General features: G+C 38.7%; 1 protein-coding gene across 1 annotated transcript in view; it reads right to left on the bottom strand.

Annotated features, from left to right (window-relative positions):
• Cstf3 (cleavage stimulation factor subunit 3) overlaps positions 1-17747 on the bottom strand; it is a 79942-nt gene that overhangs the window by 53442 nt on the left and 8753 nt on the right. Inside the window, exons 2-3 of the mRNA XM_070032638.1 lie at positions 5740-5841; positions 5522-5617 (exon numbers count right to left, since the gene is read on the bottom strand). Coding sequence (XP_069888739.1) covers positions 5522-5617; positions 5740-5841 — 198 coding nt within the window. The remainder of the gene's footprint in view (positions 1-5521; positions 5618-5739; positions 5842-17747) is intronic.

Raw genomic sequence — 17747 nt, 5'->3', positions numbered from 1 at the left:
TTGTCTGTATTTATTAAAAAATACTAAACCAGGTGCTGGTGGCTCTCACTGTAATCTTACTCAGGTAACTGAGATCTGAGATCTCGGTTCAAAGTAGCCTGGGCAAAAAAAATCCATGAGACTTTAATCTCCAATTAACTACCAAAAAAACTGGAAGCAGAGCTGTGGCTGAGGTGGTAGAGCACCAACCTTTAGGAGAAAGCTCACAAACAGTGCCCAGGTCCTGAACTCAAGCCTCAGTGTGTTACACACTAAGGGGGGTGGGGGGGAGAAAAAAAAGTATGCCCCTTACAGACAGCAATGGTGAAGTTTTAGAGATCATTTCTTCTCAAAGTATCTTTAACAGATACTGGGTATGGTGGTACCCAGTATCTTTCAAATGCCTGTAAACCCAGCATTTGAGAGGCTGTCAGGAGGGTCACATGTTTGAGACTAGCCTGGGACTACACGAAGAAATCCTGTCATCCCATACTTCTCACATTTGAAAATGAGGGAAATTAAGAAAAAAAGGAATCACTATCTTGAAAAAAATAACAATTAACCTATTAGAAAACATTGAATCTTATACCCTCAGAGGTCTTAAAAGAGAAAATTACTTGCCACCTGTTTCTGCTTAGCTCAATGCAGTGCACTCACTTAAGGCATTAGTGTACTGTCAATTCACTCTATTTCAACGAATTAAAGTATCTAGCTCTGTAATATTATGAAGGTTTTAAGTGTCTATTAATCTATGAATGAAAATAATTAAGTATAATTTCATACATGTCCAAAAATGTAAAATACCACCACCAGGTGTCAGTGGCTCACGCCTGTAATCCTAGCTACCTAGGAGACTGAGATCTGATGATAGTAGTTCAAATCTAGCCTGGGCAGGAAAAGTCTGTGAGTCTCTTTTCTGGAATAAACCTCCAGAAAACTGCTGTGGCTCAAGTGGTAGAGCACTAGCCTAGAGCTGAAGAGCTAAGGGACATTACTCAGGCCCAGAATTCAAGCCCCATGACCAAAAGAAAACCCCACCCCCACCCCCACAAAAAAACCAAACAACAAAAGAAACCACTACTACTATCAAACTGTACAATACAGTATTTTTCTGTTCACAACTAATTTTAGAATATATGTGCTTTTAAAAAAAAATCATAAATCTATTTAGAGATGCCTTTCCCATATTTGGAGACATGTAATTTTAATTAAAAAGAAGATATTAAGCCAGGTTAAAAAGTAAGTCTTTACAGAGAAAAATGTTTACTAATGACTGCCGTGATTATAATTTTGCTTTATAAAGTTGAGAAATATAAAGAAAATTAGGTTAATTACCATAGTATGTTGTGTGAAAATGGCTAAGTATTCACAAAGAATAAATTACGTAAGAGTTATAAAAATATAAGCCTAAGTTTATACTTAAAAATCGTTATTAAGTGACGATGTTCCTTTGCAGTTTGTATGAGATGACTTGTATATAGAAAAAAGGTCACAGGAAAAAGAAAATGTAAAGATGTTAGTATTAGTGACAACACCTGAACACTGCTGCTACAATAAAGACAGGAGTTAACATAGGTCAATAAAACCTAAAAAGCTTACTATTTAAAACAGTGAACTGAAAATAATTAATAGTACTATAATTTGTCAAAACACCTTCTGACAGCTAGCTCATAAGCTGTGCTCAAGTATTTCCATTTGTTTTACATTTCTGCTCTATACTAAGAATGTTTTACGTTAAGAAACTGTAATAAAGCATAGAGTAAAATCTGAATAATCACACAGACATGGACCACATTTATTACAAACAGAAGAAGTGTAGATCTATAAGAGTACAGATTTTTTTTCTTAAAAAGGGGAGAGAGCTACAAGCTGAAGTATAGAAATTATCATATCCTGTCATTATTTAGTCTACATTTTAAAATCACATATATACAAAACATCAAAATACAGCAATTTAAACTATTATTAAAGGAATTAAAACAGTATCAAGAGTAGAAAAGTTTATTTCAATTTAGGCCACTCATGTTTCATCCTGAGTTCATTTTCATTTTCCAAGAAGAAAGGTTATTTGGGAAAAAGTGAAATTTATACTCCACAACCTATTATTTACAAGGAAAGAAAAAACAAGTATAGAGAAAAGAATTCACATTAAAATTTAAAAAAAATAAAAAGCAATCAATTCTCTACATACTTTTATTAAAGAATTACAGCTTTCACAGATGGGATACATTGTTGCTATTAAACAGGAGCATTACCTTCTTCATTTCTCCTTCAGCTACCAATAAAAATCATAATTCATTTGGAAATTGTTTATGGACTTGACTTAATTCAAAACAAATCACTTCTAACAAGAAAATGTTGTAGCTTACATGTCACATTAATTATATGAAAAGCTACAGAAATTACAGGGAACAAGATCCAAGGGAATATAACAAAACTGTACAACATCTTAATTTTGTGGTAACTTAGTGACCCTTTAGAGCACTATAAAAAGTGGTTCTGTAAGAACCATAAAGAACTGAGGGTGAACTATCTCCATAATGTTTAATAACTTACATTTCTTAATTTAGAAAATACTTAAAACTGTAGCTAAGGCAGTTGTACACAATAACTAGAAACGTATTTAAAATGTTCCCATAAAAGCAGGATGCAACAAAGATATTTTCATATCACTGTGATCAAGTTTAGATTCAATATTTGGTAACTCTCTCTTTATGAGTTCTTGCTCTTATGATACTATTAAATCATGTGAAGCAGTGGTTTGGGGATGCAAAAGGGAAAGTATTACATTTCAAAGAATTGAGAAAAATATGACTTCTTAATATTATAACACTAAAGTAAGTTAGTCTAATTCTCAAAATTAGATCAATCGATCCTATGTACCTATTCACTAGTTTCCCAGCAATTCCTATACTACAGGGAAAAAATTAATGAGTGCCTGATATTTTAAAATGTGTATTTTTCATAGGTAATTACATTGCTTTCAGTTGTAGAAAAGCTGATAAGATATGCTGTATCATTTCTTTTCTAAATTATAGTAAGCTCATTTTCAAATGATATTTCAAATTGAAAAGTAATATTAAAAATTATTTTTGTCTTTTTCCACTTGTATTTAAGCAAAGTTGCAAAGCATTTCCCTAGGAAAGCATATTACTTTTTCTTATTAAAGAGATATTTTATATTAGAATAAACGTGTATTTTAAGAGTTATACACATTAACTTAGCTGAATATAAATGGACAAAACATCACAATTTCCCCATCATAATGTACTGAGTGAGTTACAATAATGTATTAACAGAACTTTATTTACTTGAAAGTGAATACAGGGTATTATATAAACACTGTTAGTATCACTTTTAATGTAAAGACATTCTTAGTATCAATTCAGATATTTTAAAAGTATTGTAAATAGGTTAAATGTCCTCACCAAAAATAATGGTCACTTTTGAGTGACATGAACAAAGAAAATTTTAGCCATTCACAGGCTGACAAAAAGTAAAATATGAAAATGAAGAGCAAACCAGCAGAGAGAAGAGGAGATAGCTTAGGGACACATTTGTGAAACCAGTATTCAATCTAACATCTTAAGATTCTACACAAGAAATATAAAAATTTAAACATACACATTACCATTTCTTCTCAGATGATCTGAACACATATATATAGTATATATATATATATATTTGTGTGTTTTATATATACATGTTATTTTGTGTGTGCATGATTGTAAAATAAGTGCAAATGTTACCAACTAAACCAAGCAATTGCTAGTAGTTCTATTTTATATGAAACAAGCCTATTAGACAACTTCGGTCTCTTGAAATAATGTTTCTTTTGGATGAGAGGGCGCTTAGGATTCAATATTTAGAATGAAATTTTCATCTTGTAAGAAAATGGAGGAAGCAAACCCATTGTGTTCATAAAATGCCAATTCAGTTTAATATTTATGCTATAATAAAATGCATTGACAATATCTGAATGTTGAAGAAGAAAACAAAGAAATCAAAAACTCAGAAAGCACTACTTCATTATCTAAAAACAATTCTATTTCAATTATGTTTCAATTAAAAAGCTAATGTGTTTGTAAAGTCAGAATGTAGACCAGGTGCAGGTGATTCAGGTTTCTTATTTTAATGAATAATATGAAGCAGCACTGGCTTCAGTATGCTTCAGGAGGCCTTATTTGATGTGTGTCATGCCCATCTACTCTGGTGATTTAAATATATAAAGGAAAGAAAAGGTTCCAGAGGATAAGTGATGAAACCTTAAGGATATATATGGTCACAAGCCAAACTACCAGACTCCATATAAAATCTCACTCACATACACTCAACACACAAACCACAAACACAACCACACATACAAAAATAAAGGACACACAATGTTCCTGCTACTGTCAGTAACTTCCCTCCCCACAAAGTAATAAAAGCTAACTACAGCACGAATTCATGAGTACACTGTAGCCTCTATTTATATATACTGTTAATTGGGTCCATGCTGAAGACAAATCACTGGTGACATTGTGTTACAAAGTCTGTTTAGTACTGTTAATGGCTAAAGCCCTATGAAGAGGTCCAAAACAGACTCACACATGTCAAGTTTCCACTATAGTGGACAATGTTGCATTGAGGCTGCAGTGTACTTAATTATGTTAAGAATTTATATTGCAAAATATTAAAAAATACTGTATTAAGAAATAGAAGTAAAAGGAAAGTTACATTTTTAGTTTAATGTGGGTATCAATTACTTCCATCTTGCCCAATATCACATAATTTAAATAGCCAGAGAATGATTAGATGGTGCCAATTATAACACACTTTATTATTGACTGCTAATTCCAATCTTTAATAATAATATTTTTCTTCTAATCCTAAGAATGGGGTCCTTAACTTTTTAAAATAAACATGCCTGACTTCAAATTTCAAGACAGATAAAAGAAAATTTAAAAAAAAGGTTTTACGGTATAAATTATAATTGAAAATTTGGAGTCACATTAGCTTATACCTGAATAATGTAAACTTTTATGTTAGAGAAAAAAAACATTTCTCTAAATTATTAAAATACTTACAATGATAAAACACACATTTTCATAGTTAAAATTTGAATTATTCTCTTAAATGTTCCATTTCACCAAACATTCAAAATACTTTATAATACTAAGTTAACATTTCTATATTTTCATATAATCCCATCAATATTAGTTCATAAATAAGAAAATGAGTTCTAAATAAATGACACAGGAGGCAATAAATTGACACATGACAAGTAAATAAAAGGCTAAAGCACTCCAATACCATTAAAACTGTTTTAATGTTGTTGCAACTCCAAAATGCAACAATCATCAGCTTGTAAAAGACCCAAATTTTAAAAATTCACTTTAATTACTCCTTCATACCTATTTTACAATAAAGGCAAGAAACATTTAAATCCTCCTTGTCCTGATTGTACTATGCTACTAACTTGTTTTCTATCACTATAATGTATGTTGCAATTCCCATCAGATGCTATATAAGAAAAAATAAAATAAAATAAAATATTAACCTCTGCTTCAATGTACAGTTTCCAGAATCTGCCAGAACTGGGGAACTGGGCAACAAGGCGTTCATAAGTCTTCCGTGCTTTGTCTATAGGTTGATTCTAAAATTGAAAACCAATAAACAGCATTTACAATGTTAGGACTATGAAAGTATTATTTACTGCAGAATCAAGTAGTGTGATTGGACCCATAGAGAAGGAAATGTAATCCTATATCACTAAACCTGTGCCTCTCGAATGAGAATGCTCCAAGCATCAAGGTCATATGGATTCTCTTCTAATTTCTTTTCGGCTTTCTTCACCTTCTCTGGTACATACTCAGCTGCCTGAGAAAGGAAGAAAAATAACAAACTGAAGTTACCATTTTAAAAATCGAGTACCTTACTTAGTTCAAGAGCAAGATACCGGTCTTAGATCCAATGTCACAATCCAAAGCATTAAAATGTGTATTTGCTAGAATCTATGAACTGCACACTTTATCAGTAGCTTCTTGCAAAACTAAGATCAAATAACCAAATATTTTTCTTCAATTCAAAGATCTTTAAATACTAGTTTTATATTAACACACAGCATCAGTTTCTAACTGTATGGTCTCAAGTTACCTTACCTTCTTAAAATGTTCAGTAACAAAGAATCTTTGAGTTACATTATGTGCAAATATGCTTTATGCCTGACTTTTTTAAAGGCAGGTAGACTTTCTCATCTGCCTCTGTACTCAATCTGCTGCTCTATCATGTCATATACATGTTGAAAAAGTGTATTACACACTCAAGAAAGAATGAAAGAGGCATTAGATTTCCTTCCCTTTGATTGTTTGAAGACAGGGTCTTGCAGCTGTTACCCATGTTTGTTTTGGGCGCATTCTTCCTGTCTCAACCTCCCCAAGTGAATGGGACTTGAGTAGTGGGTCACAAATTTCTTTCTTTCTTTTTTTTTTTTTGGTTGGTCATGGGGCAATGAGGCTTGAACTCTGGACCTGGGCGCTGTCCCTCAGCTCTTCAGCTCAAGGCTAGCACTCTACCACTTGAGCCACAGTGCCACTTCCAGTTTTCTGGTGGTTAATTGGAGATAAAGAGCTCACAGACTTTCTTTTCTTGCCCAGGCTGGCTCTGAACCACTATCCTCAGATCTCAGCCTCCTGAGTAGCGAGGATTACAGGTGTGAGTCACCAGTGCCTAACCAGATTTCTTTTCTTTCTTTGTCGGTCATGGGGCTTGAACTCTGGACCTGGGCATTGTCCCTCACCTCTTCAGCTCAAAGCAAGTGCTCTACCACTTGAGACACAGTGCCACTTCCATTTTCTGGTGGTTTATTGGAGATAAGAATGTGTCACAGACTTTCCTGCCTGGTCTGGCTTTGAACATGATCCTCAGATCTCAGCTTCCTGAGCAGCTAGAATTACAGGCATGTGCCACCAGCACCTGGCTTGGCCAGATTTCTTTTTTTCTTTTTTTTTTTTTTTGGGGGGGGGGGAGGGTGTCCGTTTGTGGGGCCTGAACTCTGGGTCTGGGCCTGGTCCCTCAGCTCTTCAGCTCAAGGCTAGCACTCTACCACTTGAGCCACAGCACCACTTCCAGCTTTTTTCTTTTTTCTTATGTAGTGCTGAGGAATCGAACCTAGGGTCTCATGCATGTAAGGCAAACGCTCTACCACTGAGCCACCTTCCCAGACCTCTGGCCAGATTTCTTAATGAATAGTTAGAACTCAGGGCTGGAAAGGTGGCTCAGTGGTAGAGCACTAGCCTTGCATGCCTGAGGCCCTGAGTTCGATTCCTCAGCACCACATAAGAAAAAAGCTGGAAGTGGCACTGTGGCTCAAGTGGTAGAGTGCTAGCCTTGAGCTGAAGAGCTGAGGGACAGCGCTCAGGCCCAGAGTTCAGGCCCCACAAACGGACTCCCCCCCCAAAAAGAAAGAAAATAGTTAGAACTCGCAGATGCTCTAAATCTTAGGTCCTAGAGTATTTGAACCAAGTCTGAAAATTACCACTGTTGAAGAATATAGAAACTTCATTTTGTAGTTAAAAAAAAATCAAGACATGATTCACAAATTGTATAATGCTGAGCAATATAAAATATGAAGTCTGTAATAATTAAAGAGATTTAAAACATACTAAGTCAGGTATGATGGAGGGAGGAGGTTCCTGAATTCCAGACAACAGCAAAACACTAAAAAATATGCTTATTGTAGTCATATTTAGGTAACTGGGTAATGGAAATAAAGTGATATTCAGTCCCTGTCTATCTTCAAACTCTTATGGTGCTGGAGGTCAAATCCAGAGCTTTGTGTACCTAGATAACTGCTCTGCCACTGAGTTTTATGATAGTTTTTCTTTCTTTCAATTATAAGGAGAGTTTTTGTTTCTTTGTGGCAGTACTGGGACTTGAACTCAGAACCTGAGTGCTTCCCTTTAACTTTTCTGCTCAGGTTAGAGCTGTATCACTTGATCCATAGTTTCTGGCATTTCAGTGGTTAACTGGAGATAAGAATCTCAGAGGCTTTCCTGCCTAAACTGGCTTTGAATCTGATATCTTAGCCTTTTGCCTAGCCAGGATTACAGGTGTGAATTACTAGCACCTGGTGATCATTTTATTTTTAGTACAGAAATTTTTCCTGGAACTCTGAGTCCTTAGTGGGAAAGTGTTTGGCAGGTGTGTTTAAGATCCTGAGTTCCAAAGCTGGGTGCTGGTGGCTCATGCCTGTAATCCTAACTACTCAGGAGACTGAGATCTGAGGATCAAGGTTCAAAGCCAGCCCAGGTAGGAACATCTGTGAGACTCATCTCCAATTAACCACCAGAAAACCAGAAGTGGCACTGTGGCTCAAGTGGTAGAGTCCCCGCCTTGAGCTGAAGAGCTGAGGGACAGCCCCAAGTTCAAGCCCCACCACTGACAAAAAACTCAAATTCACAAACTGGGCTGGGAAGGTGGCTCAGTGGTAGATTGCTTGCCTTGTATGCATGAGGCCCTGAGTTCGATTCCTCAGCACCACATAAGCAAAAAAGAAAAAAGCCTGAAGTGGCGCTGTGGCTCAAGAGCGCTAGCCTTGATGTGAAGAGCTGAGGGACAGCGCCCAGGCCCAGAGTTCAGGCCCCATGACCGGACACCCCCCTCCCCAAAAAAAGAATTCACAAACTTTATAAGCCATGATAAGGACAATTTGCCCTGTGAAGGTTAAAATGTGTTTGTGACTTTAACTAAGTATCACTACTCCACAATACTGTGAAATATGTAAAATTTCTGTAATAACCTAATCTCAATTTAAAAAAAAAAGTGAGAGAAGGGATGGGTGACAATGTTGTCAGATACCTTGTACTCATATACTGTTTTGTAGAATGGGTGAACTTATTTGTACAACTACTTAAAGATATAATAATAATAATAATAATAATAATAATAATAATAATAATAATAATAATAAAGTTCAAAAAAAGGATCCTGAGTTCCAGGCTTGGAATGTGGCTTAGTGGTAGAGTGCTTGCCTAGCATGCATGAAGCCCTGGGTTCCATTCCTCAGTACCACATAAACAGAAAAAGCTGGAAGTGGTGCTGTGGCTCAAGTGGTAGAGTGCTAGCCTTGAGCAAAAGAAGCTCAGAACAATGCCTAGGCCCTGAGTTCAAGCCCCAGGACTGGCAAAAAAAGAAAAAGAAAAAAAGATCCTGAGTTCCATCCCAGCACATGTAAAAAAAAATTCTTTTTTTTTTTTTTTGGGGGGGGGGGGAGGGGTAACAGTCGTGGGGCCTGAACTCTGGGCCTGGAAGCAGTCCCTCAGCTCTTCAGCTCAAGGCTAGCGCTCTACCACTTAAGCCACAGCACCACTTCCGGCTTTTTTTTTTTTTGCTTATGTGGTGCTGAGGAATCGAACCCAGGGCCTCATGCATGCAAGGCAAGCACTCTACCATTGAGCCACCTTCCCAGCCTGTAAAAAAAATTCTTTAAGCATAAACAAATATTAATCACAAAACTGTTTGGAAATGGAATCATGACTCAAGTGATGGAACTAACCATGAACAAAAAGGATGACTGATAGCTTCAGTTCAGTTTTGGCAAATAAGTTCAGAAAACTGTGTACCAGGAAAAAAGTGAATGACCAGGCCAGTCAAGTAGATATTAATTCAGAGTTTTGTCTTTTTTCCTCAGGACTTTTGAAACTTATATGGCAATAAACAACGTCAATATTCAAGGATATAAAAGGTGTAATGCCCCTATCATCTATCCTTTCCTTTTATTTATTTATTTTGGTGGCATGGTCATTCTTGCTACGTAGCCCAGGCTAGTGTGGAACTTCTATCTCTCAGCCTACTAAGTACTGGCATTCCAGATATATACTACCACTTTCAGCATGGAACAATTCTGTCAAAATTCCAGTTCAGGTGGAACCCAGAGGCTAACATCTGTAATCTTAGCTACTCAGGAAGCTAAGATCTGAGAATCCAGAGTCAAAGCCAGCAAGGCAGAAAAATCCATCAATTTTATCTCTAATAAACATCCCCAAAAAAGGCAGAAGTGGAGGTGTGGCTCAAGTGATAAGAGTGCTAGCCTTGAGCAAAAAAAGCCAAGCAAGATTTGAAGGCCCTGAGTTCAAGACTCAATACTGAGAAGGAAAAAAAACCCAACTACTACTGTAATCGAAATCAAAATTATGCTTTCCTGGGCTGGGAATGTGGCTTAGTAGTTGAGTGCTTGTCTAGCATGCATGAAGCCCTGGGTTCCATTCCTCAGCACCACATAAACAGAAAATGCTGGAAGTGGTGCTGTGTCTCAAGTGGTAGAGCACTAGCCTCGAGTATATAGAGGCTCAGGGACAGAGCAGAGCCCAGGTCCCAAGTTCAAGCCCCAGGACCAGCAAAAAATAAAAATAAATTATGCTTTACTAATATACAGGTAGTTTATTAATAGCTTAAGAAATTAAAGCAAAATGCATCCTAAAACAGTTAGTGGAAATGTAAATTATTCAAAGCACTATGGAAATCACTATAGAAGATTCCTTAGAAAATTAAACATAGGGGCCGGGCGCTGGTGGCTCACGCCTGTAATCCTAGCTACTCAGGAGGCTGAGATCTGAGGATCGCGGTTCAAAGCCGGCCCAGGCAGGAGAGACCGTGAGACTCCTATCTCCAATAAACCACCAGAAAACCGGAAGTGGCGCTGTAGCTCAAGTGGTAGAGTGCTCACCTTGAGCTGAAGAGCTGAGGGACAGCACCCAGGCCCAGAGTTCAAGCCCCACAACCGACCAAAAAAAGAAAATTAAACATAGGGGCTGGGAAGGTGGCTCAGTGATAGAGTGCTTGTCTTGCTTGCATGCATGAGTCCCTGGGTTCGATTCCTCAGCACCACATAAGCAAAAAGAAAAAAGCCAGAAGTGGCGCCGTGGCTCAAGTGGTAGAGTGCTAGCCTTGAGCTGAAGAGCTGAGGCACAGCACCCAGGCCCAGACTTCAGGCTCCACGGCTGAACCCCCCCCCCAAAAAAAAGAAAATTAAACATAGTTACCCTATGGGGGGGGGGAATAAAAAGACACTAGAGCAGTAAAAAAAATTTTTAACTATTACAGGCCCCATTCACTCACATACCCACACCTTGTTTGGTAATGGTGACACACCACTCATCAGACCAACATGGCTCAAAAAGATCAACATGTTAAAAAAAAAAAAAGCCAATGCTGGTGGCTCATGCTAGCTACTCATAAGGCTGAGATCTGAGGACTGATTATTTAAAGTCAGATGAGCAGGAAGACAAGTCCTTCCTTGCCTGTGAGACTTTAACATTAATTAATCACTAAAAAGCCAGAAATGGAGCTGTGGTTCAAGTGGCAGAGTGCTTGCTAGGAGCAAAAAAGCTCAGGGACAAAGCCAAGGCCCTCAGTTCAAGCCCTGAGACCTACATAAAAAACAACAAATAAACACTAAAGGTGCCCATCCATGTAAGAATGATGGGATTTTTAAAGTCCTATGTTTAAAACATAAAGGTCCACTTAAAATAACGTCAAATCTCTGTTCTATCTCATCCACCAACATAAACTTTTCACAGATCAATGACAAAAATTACAACTTGCCAGGCACTGGTGGCTCATGCTTGTAATCTTAGCTACTCAGAAGGCTAAAATCTGAAGATTATAGTTTGAAGCCAGCCCAGGCAGGGAAGTCTGAAAGACCTTTTCTCCAATTAAACACCATTAAAACCTGCCACTTGACTTGCATGCATGAGGCCCTGGGTTCGATTCCTCAGCACCACAAAAGCAGAAAAGGCTAGAAGTGGTGCTATGGCTCAAGTGGTAGAGCACTGGCCTTGAGCTGAAGAGCTGAGGGGACAGTGCCCAAGGCCCCAAAGTTCAGGCCCCATGACTGACAAAAAAACCAAACCAAAACAAAACAAAAAACTGCCAGAAGCAGAGAGCCTTGAGCAAAAAAGCTCAGGGAGAACTTGGCATTGGTGGCTCAGGCCTGTAATCCTAGCTACTCAGCTCAGAAAGCTGATATCTGAGGACCACAGTTCAAAGCCAATCCAGGCAAGAAAGTCTGTGAATTTCTATCTCCAATAAAAACCACTCAGAAAAGGCCAGAAGTGGTACTATAGCTCAAGTGGTAAAGGACTAGCTTTGAGCCAAGGCAGCTCAATGACAACACCCAGCCCTGAGATCAAGCCCTAAGGACTGGCACATGTGTGCACAGGCACAAATATTCGCATGCACATGGGCATACACACAGAGTTCAGGGACAAAACACAGGCTGAGTTAAAGTCCCAGGAACAACATGCATTCACACACACGCACGCGCACACACACACACAGAATCTAACCTAAAAAAGCAAAACTAAAGCAAAAGGGCTGGGTCATGACTCACGAGGCAGGGTACTTTCTAAAGCAAGTTTAAGGCCCTGAGGTCAATCTCCAATATGGGGATAGGAAGGGCAAATAAACTTAAAAACATGTCTGGCACATGACAAAAATACCAAATTTACTAGTACATAAAATCCAATCAATAAAGTAAAAGAAACAATGACTCAAAAAGAAAATGGACAAAAGGAGCGAAAAGTAGCATGGAAGTGGCCCTAGTTTTATCTCCAGCAAAGGGAGAAAAAAGACAAAGTATAGGACAAAGTATAGAAAATACAAGCAGCAGCCAGAAGGGGCTGGGCTAACAAGGAGGAGTAACGATGAATATGGTCAAAGTAGACTGTCTGCCTGTATGGAAACACAATAATGAAACTATTTTTTATTTATAAGGGGTGAAATTAACTGGAATACATTGCATTACTGCTTGGAAATGTCATGAGGAAACTGCCTTACATAACTATTGTATGCTTTAAAAAAAAAAAGTTGCGAGGTGCTGGTAGCTCATGTGTATAATCCTAGCTACTCAGGAGGTTGGGATCAGAGAATCACAGCTCACAGTCAGTTTGGGCAGGAAAGTTTGTGAGACTCGTATCTCCAATTAACCACCAAAAAAGCTGGCAGTGGAGCTGTGATTCAAGTGGAAGAGCACCAGCCTTGAGGGGAAAAAAAAACAACTCAGGACAGCATTCAAAGCCCTGAGTTCAAGCCCCAGGACTGACACACCACACACACAAACAAAAAAATCAACAACCCTAAAAAAGAAATGGATACCCTTTCCCACAAAGAACCAGTAACACTCAAAACACACACACACACACACACACACACACACACACACACACACACACAAAACATAAGACACATCAAATATCTTGCAACTGACTTCATTGGCAGTAGTGTACAGAAACAGATATGCACATTATTGGGCTTGGAGAACAAGTAGCAATATGGACCAAAATTTATATAAATGTCTGATTCTGAATTCCACTTCTAGCAACTTACCCTACTGCTGTATGTATGCCTGAAGATGCTCAAAAAACATTGCAAGGAAGCAGGCTCGGGGTGGCTCAAGCCTGTAGCCTAGGAGACTGATATCTAAGGATCAAAATTTGAAGCAGTCACTGAGACTCATCTCCAAATAACCATCTATGTGTGGCTTAAGTAACAAAGTGCCTTGCCTTGGGCAAAAGACAAGGGAGAGCTCCAGGCCCTGAATTCACTCCAGTAGAACACACTCAACACACACAAAAGTGAAAGCAAAACAAAACAAAAAAACAATCAGTTACTATATTGTAACTATGTAAGACAGGAAATAACAGGAGACCAGTTAGGAGCTGGGACTGTGGCTCCTGCAATCCTAGCTACTCCAGAGGTTGAGATCCGAATTATGGTTTAAGAACAGCCCAGGAAAAAATCATGGGACCTTTATCTCAACCAATTAAAAAAAAAAAAAAAAAAGCTGGGTGATGTATTGCATGCCAGTTGTTTTTCTACTGAAGAAGCATTATAATAGGAGGACCATATGCAGGCAAAAAGTAAGACTGTATTCAAAAAATAAGTAGCTGAGTGCCAGTGGCTCATGCCTATAATCCGAGCTACTCAGAAGGCTGAGATCTGAGGATCATGGTTCAAAGCCAGCCCAGGCAGGAAAGTCCATGAGACTCTTACCTCCAATTAACCACCAGAAAAGTCTAGAAGTGGTGCTATGGATCAAGTGGTACAGTGTTAGCCTTGAGCTGAAGAGCTGAGGGACAGCTCCCAGGCTCAAAGCGCAAGCCCCATGACTGACAAGAAAGCAAGCAAGCAAGCAAGCAATAAGGGCTAGAGGTATATGTAGCTCAAGTGGTAGAAGGCATGCAGGGTAATCACAATGTCCTAAGCTCAAGCTTCAATACTGTAAGAAAAAAAAGGACCAGTCAGTGGTACAGTGTTGGTCCAATATGCACTAGGCCCTGTGTTCATTCCTCAGGGCCACTAAATAAACTCATTAAATTGTGACATTTGAAGTCATTAAAAATTACAAGGCTGGGAAGGTGGCTTAGTGGTAGAGTGCTTGCCTTGCATGCATTAGGCCCTGGGTTCAATTCCTCAGCACCACCTAAGCAGAAAAAGCCAGAAGTGGCACTGTGGCTCAAGTGATAGAGCACTGGCCTTGAGCTCAAGAGCTGAGGGACAGTGCCCAGGCCCTGGCCCAGGACCAGCGTTCAGGCCCCATGACCCATGACCCATGACAGACAAATTAAAAGGGAAGACAGGTCATAATACTGGGCTAAAAACAAGTAAATGGAACAATGTACTTACTTTTACATAGTATGCTCTGAAGCTCTAAGTTTTTACTATTCTCTGAGAAACATTTGCACACTGGTTTGTATTTGTCAGGTATGTTGGAATTTGAGGGATAAAAGGTTTCTTACAATTAGATTAGTAAGTAAAAGTATTTTTTCTCCTCATCCAATTTTGTGGAAATCTCAAAATCCTATATACAGGCACCTGAAGGATCATCAGGAGTTTCACTTACATATCTGTTTTTCACTGGCCAAGGATTTAAGCATTCAGAAAATGATCTAAAGAGGTTAATTATCAAACAACTGTATTAACAATGGAAGCTGGCTGGGTGCTGGTGGCTCACACCTGCAATCCTAGCTACTCAGGAGGCTGAGATCTGGAGATCACAGCTCAAAGCCAGGCCGGGCAGGAATGTCCGTGAGACTCTTATCTCCAAATAGCCACCAGAAAACCGGAGGTGGAGTTGTGGCTCAAGTGGTAAAATGCTAGCCTTGAGCTGAAGAGCTCAGGGCCAGAAACAGAGTTCAAGCCCCACAATTGACCAAAAAAAAAAAAAAAAAAAAAAAAAAAAAAAGGAACCTACTCAAAATGGCCAGGAGTGTATCCTGCTACTTATGCCTATATTTAATTCCCATAATAAAAAGCCTTTGTAATAATTATGAGCCAAGTAAGTGGCCAGTGTTGAGAGCAGTATTTTTTTTTCCCCGTCGGTTGTGGGGCTTGAACAACTCTGGGTCTGGGCACTGTCCCTCAGCTAAATCTTTAGCTCAAGGCTAGCACTATACCAGTTGAGCCACAGTGCCACTTTCTGGTGGTTAATTAGAGATAAGCGTCTCAAGGACTTTCCTGCTTGGGCTGTCTTTGAACCATGATCCTCAGATCTCAGCCTCCCAAGTAGCTAGGATTACAGGCATGAGCTACTGGTGCCCGGCTTAAAGAGCAGCATTTTTATGTTCCAGCCTGGTTGGTTATCATTATATTGCTATAGGGTGAAGGAAAATGAAATTGTTTCCTAGTCTCTGGAAGGAAATAAGGTTTATGTATGGAATATGGTTGTATTATTTCCTGACTTGTGCCTGTAATCCTAGCTATTCAGGAATCTGGGATCTGAGGACAGTGGTTCCAAGCCAGCCCATGCAGAAAAGTCCAGGAACATATCTACAATATTAACCAGGAAAAAGCTGGAAACAGAGGTGTGGTTCAAATGGTTGAATTTCAGCCTTGAGCAAAAAAAAAAAACAAAAAACAAGCAAGAACTTGAGGCTCGGAGTTCAAACCCCATTACACGCACACATGCGCATGCGCGCACACATACACACAATCTTTTGTTAATTCTGGGGGTGTAACCCAGAACATTCTTCATGCAAGGCATTCTACTACTGAACTACAAATACCTCCAGACTACTGTTTTTATTTTGGTGATCTTTTTAGTGTTTAGCAAAATAATAAACCTTATCTGCTTCTGTTTCTTGCAATAGTGTTTTGGATGCAATGGGCCATAGACTGACTCCAATTTGAGAAATTTTATCATACACAGTATAATTACATTTCAGTCAATGATTGTACTAAGATGATCCTAATAAGACTAATGGAGATGCAAAATTCTACTATATTAGAGCTCGATATTATCTTGGCCATCACAACAACTCAAGGCATTCATTGTTCATGTGTTTGAGGTGATTCTGGTATAAAATGAGCCTACATTGCTACCAAGTTATGTAAAGATCTAAAACATACAATTACGCAGGATATGAATTACTTTATTATAAACAACTATGTTGCTGAGTAGTGTGGTTACATTGCCCTTTTTTGGGGGTGGGATAGGGAGGGAGAGTGGGTCCTCAGGCCTGTACTCTGGGCCTGGGAGCTGTCCCTCAGCTCTTCAGCTCAAGGCTAGCGCTCTACCACTTAAGCCACAATGCCACTTCCTGCTTTTTCTGCTTATGTGGTGCTGAGGAATCAAACCCAGGGCCTTGTGCATGCAAGGCAAGCACTCTACCACTGAGCCACCTTCCCAGCCCATTATATTGCTTTTTATATAAAAGCAATGTATAGCCAGTGGAGGGAAGAATAGTGAGAAAATGCAGTCATTATATTCAATGTACACTATGTAAAAATTGAACTACATAACTTGAGGGTAAGGATGAAAGGGGGAAATTGGGGGAGAAGGATGGAAGAGGTGACAAGGATCAAGATGCACTGTACTAACCTACCTTATGAAATCAAAACCTCTAGACAAGTACTTAAATTTTATTTATTTTTTAACCAGTTGTGGGGCTTGAACTTGGCCAGGGTTCTATCCCTGGGCTTCTTTAATTCAAGGCTAGCATTCTATCTCTTAAGCCATAGTGCTACTTCTGGCCTGTTGATTATGTGGTATTGAAGAATGGAACCCAGGGATTCATGCATGCTAGGTAAGCACTCTACATTAAGCCACATTCCCAGCTCCCAACTATTTAAAAATTGGAATAAAAAAATAAGCCAGGTATGGTGGCAAATACCTACAATCCTAATTAACAGGATAATTGAGGCAAGAGACTCTTAAAATTGAAGGTCAGGTTAGATTACATAGTGAGACGTTATCTCAAAAATGAAAGTTATTTGACAGTTGTTACATTAGGACTAGATGCCAGATTAGTTCTGTTTCTTTACCAATGCAACTGAACTGTTTTCATGAACAAAACTGAACAAGACACTGGGCACTGGGTTCAAGTCCATAATCCTCTTACTCAAGAGTCTGAGACTTGAGGAGTGCACCACAGTTTGAAGACAGCCCAGGCAGGAAAGTCTGTGAGACTCTTACCTCCAATTAACCACCAAAAAGCTGAAAGTGGAACTGTGGCTCACTCAAGTGGTACAAAAAGGCTAAGGAAAAATGTCAGATTAAGACCCAGTATTGGCACAGAGCAAAAATAAACAAAACTTCACAACCAACTGTGAGCTCAATTTTCTTTTTAGATCACTCTCACACAATTACCAACAATCCAACTAAACAAAATGATTCAAATTCACAAGTAGGTCCTGTTTAGTAAGAAATACAGACTTTGAAATATGACAGAGAAACTTAAAAGTATCAACTGGTTTTACAAACAGTCCAATGAAAAATGCACAAACAG

This window comes from Dipodomys merriami, unplaced genomic scaffold, assembly GCF_024711535.1.
Source record: "Dipodomys merriami isolate MVZ:Mamm:240054 unplaced genomic scaffold, mDipMer1.0.p SCAF_21, whole genome shotgun sequence".
NCBI lineage: Eukaryota > Metazoa > Chordata > Mammalia > Rodentia > Heteromyidae > Dipodomys > Dipodomys merriami.
The sequence above is the reverse complement of the archived record's forward strand: the minus strand, read 5'-3'. Positions and strand labels throughout refer to the sequence as shown.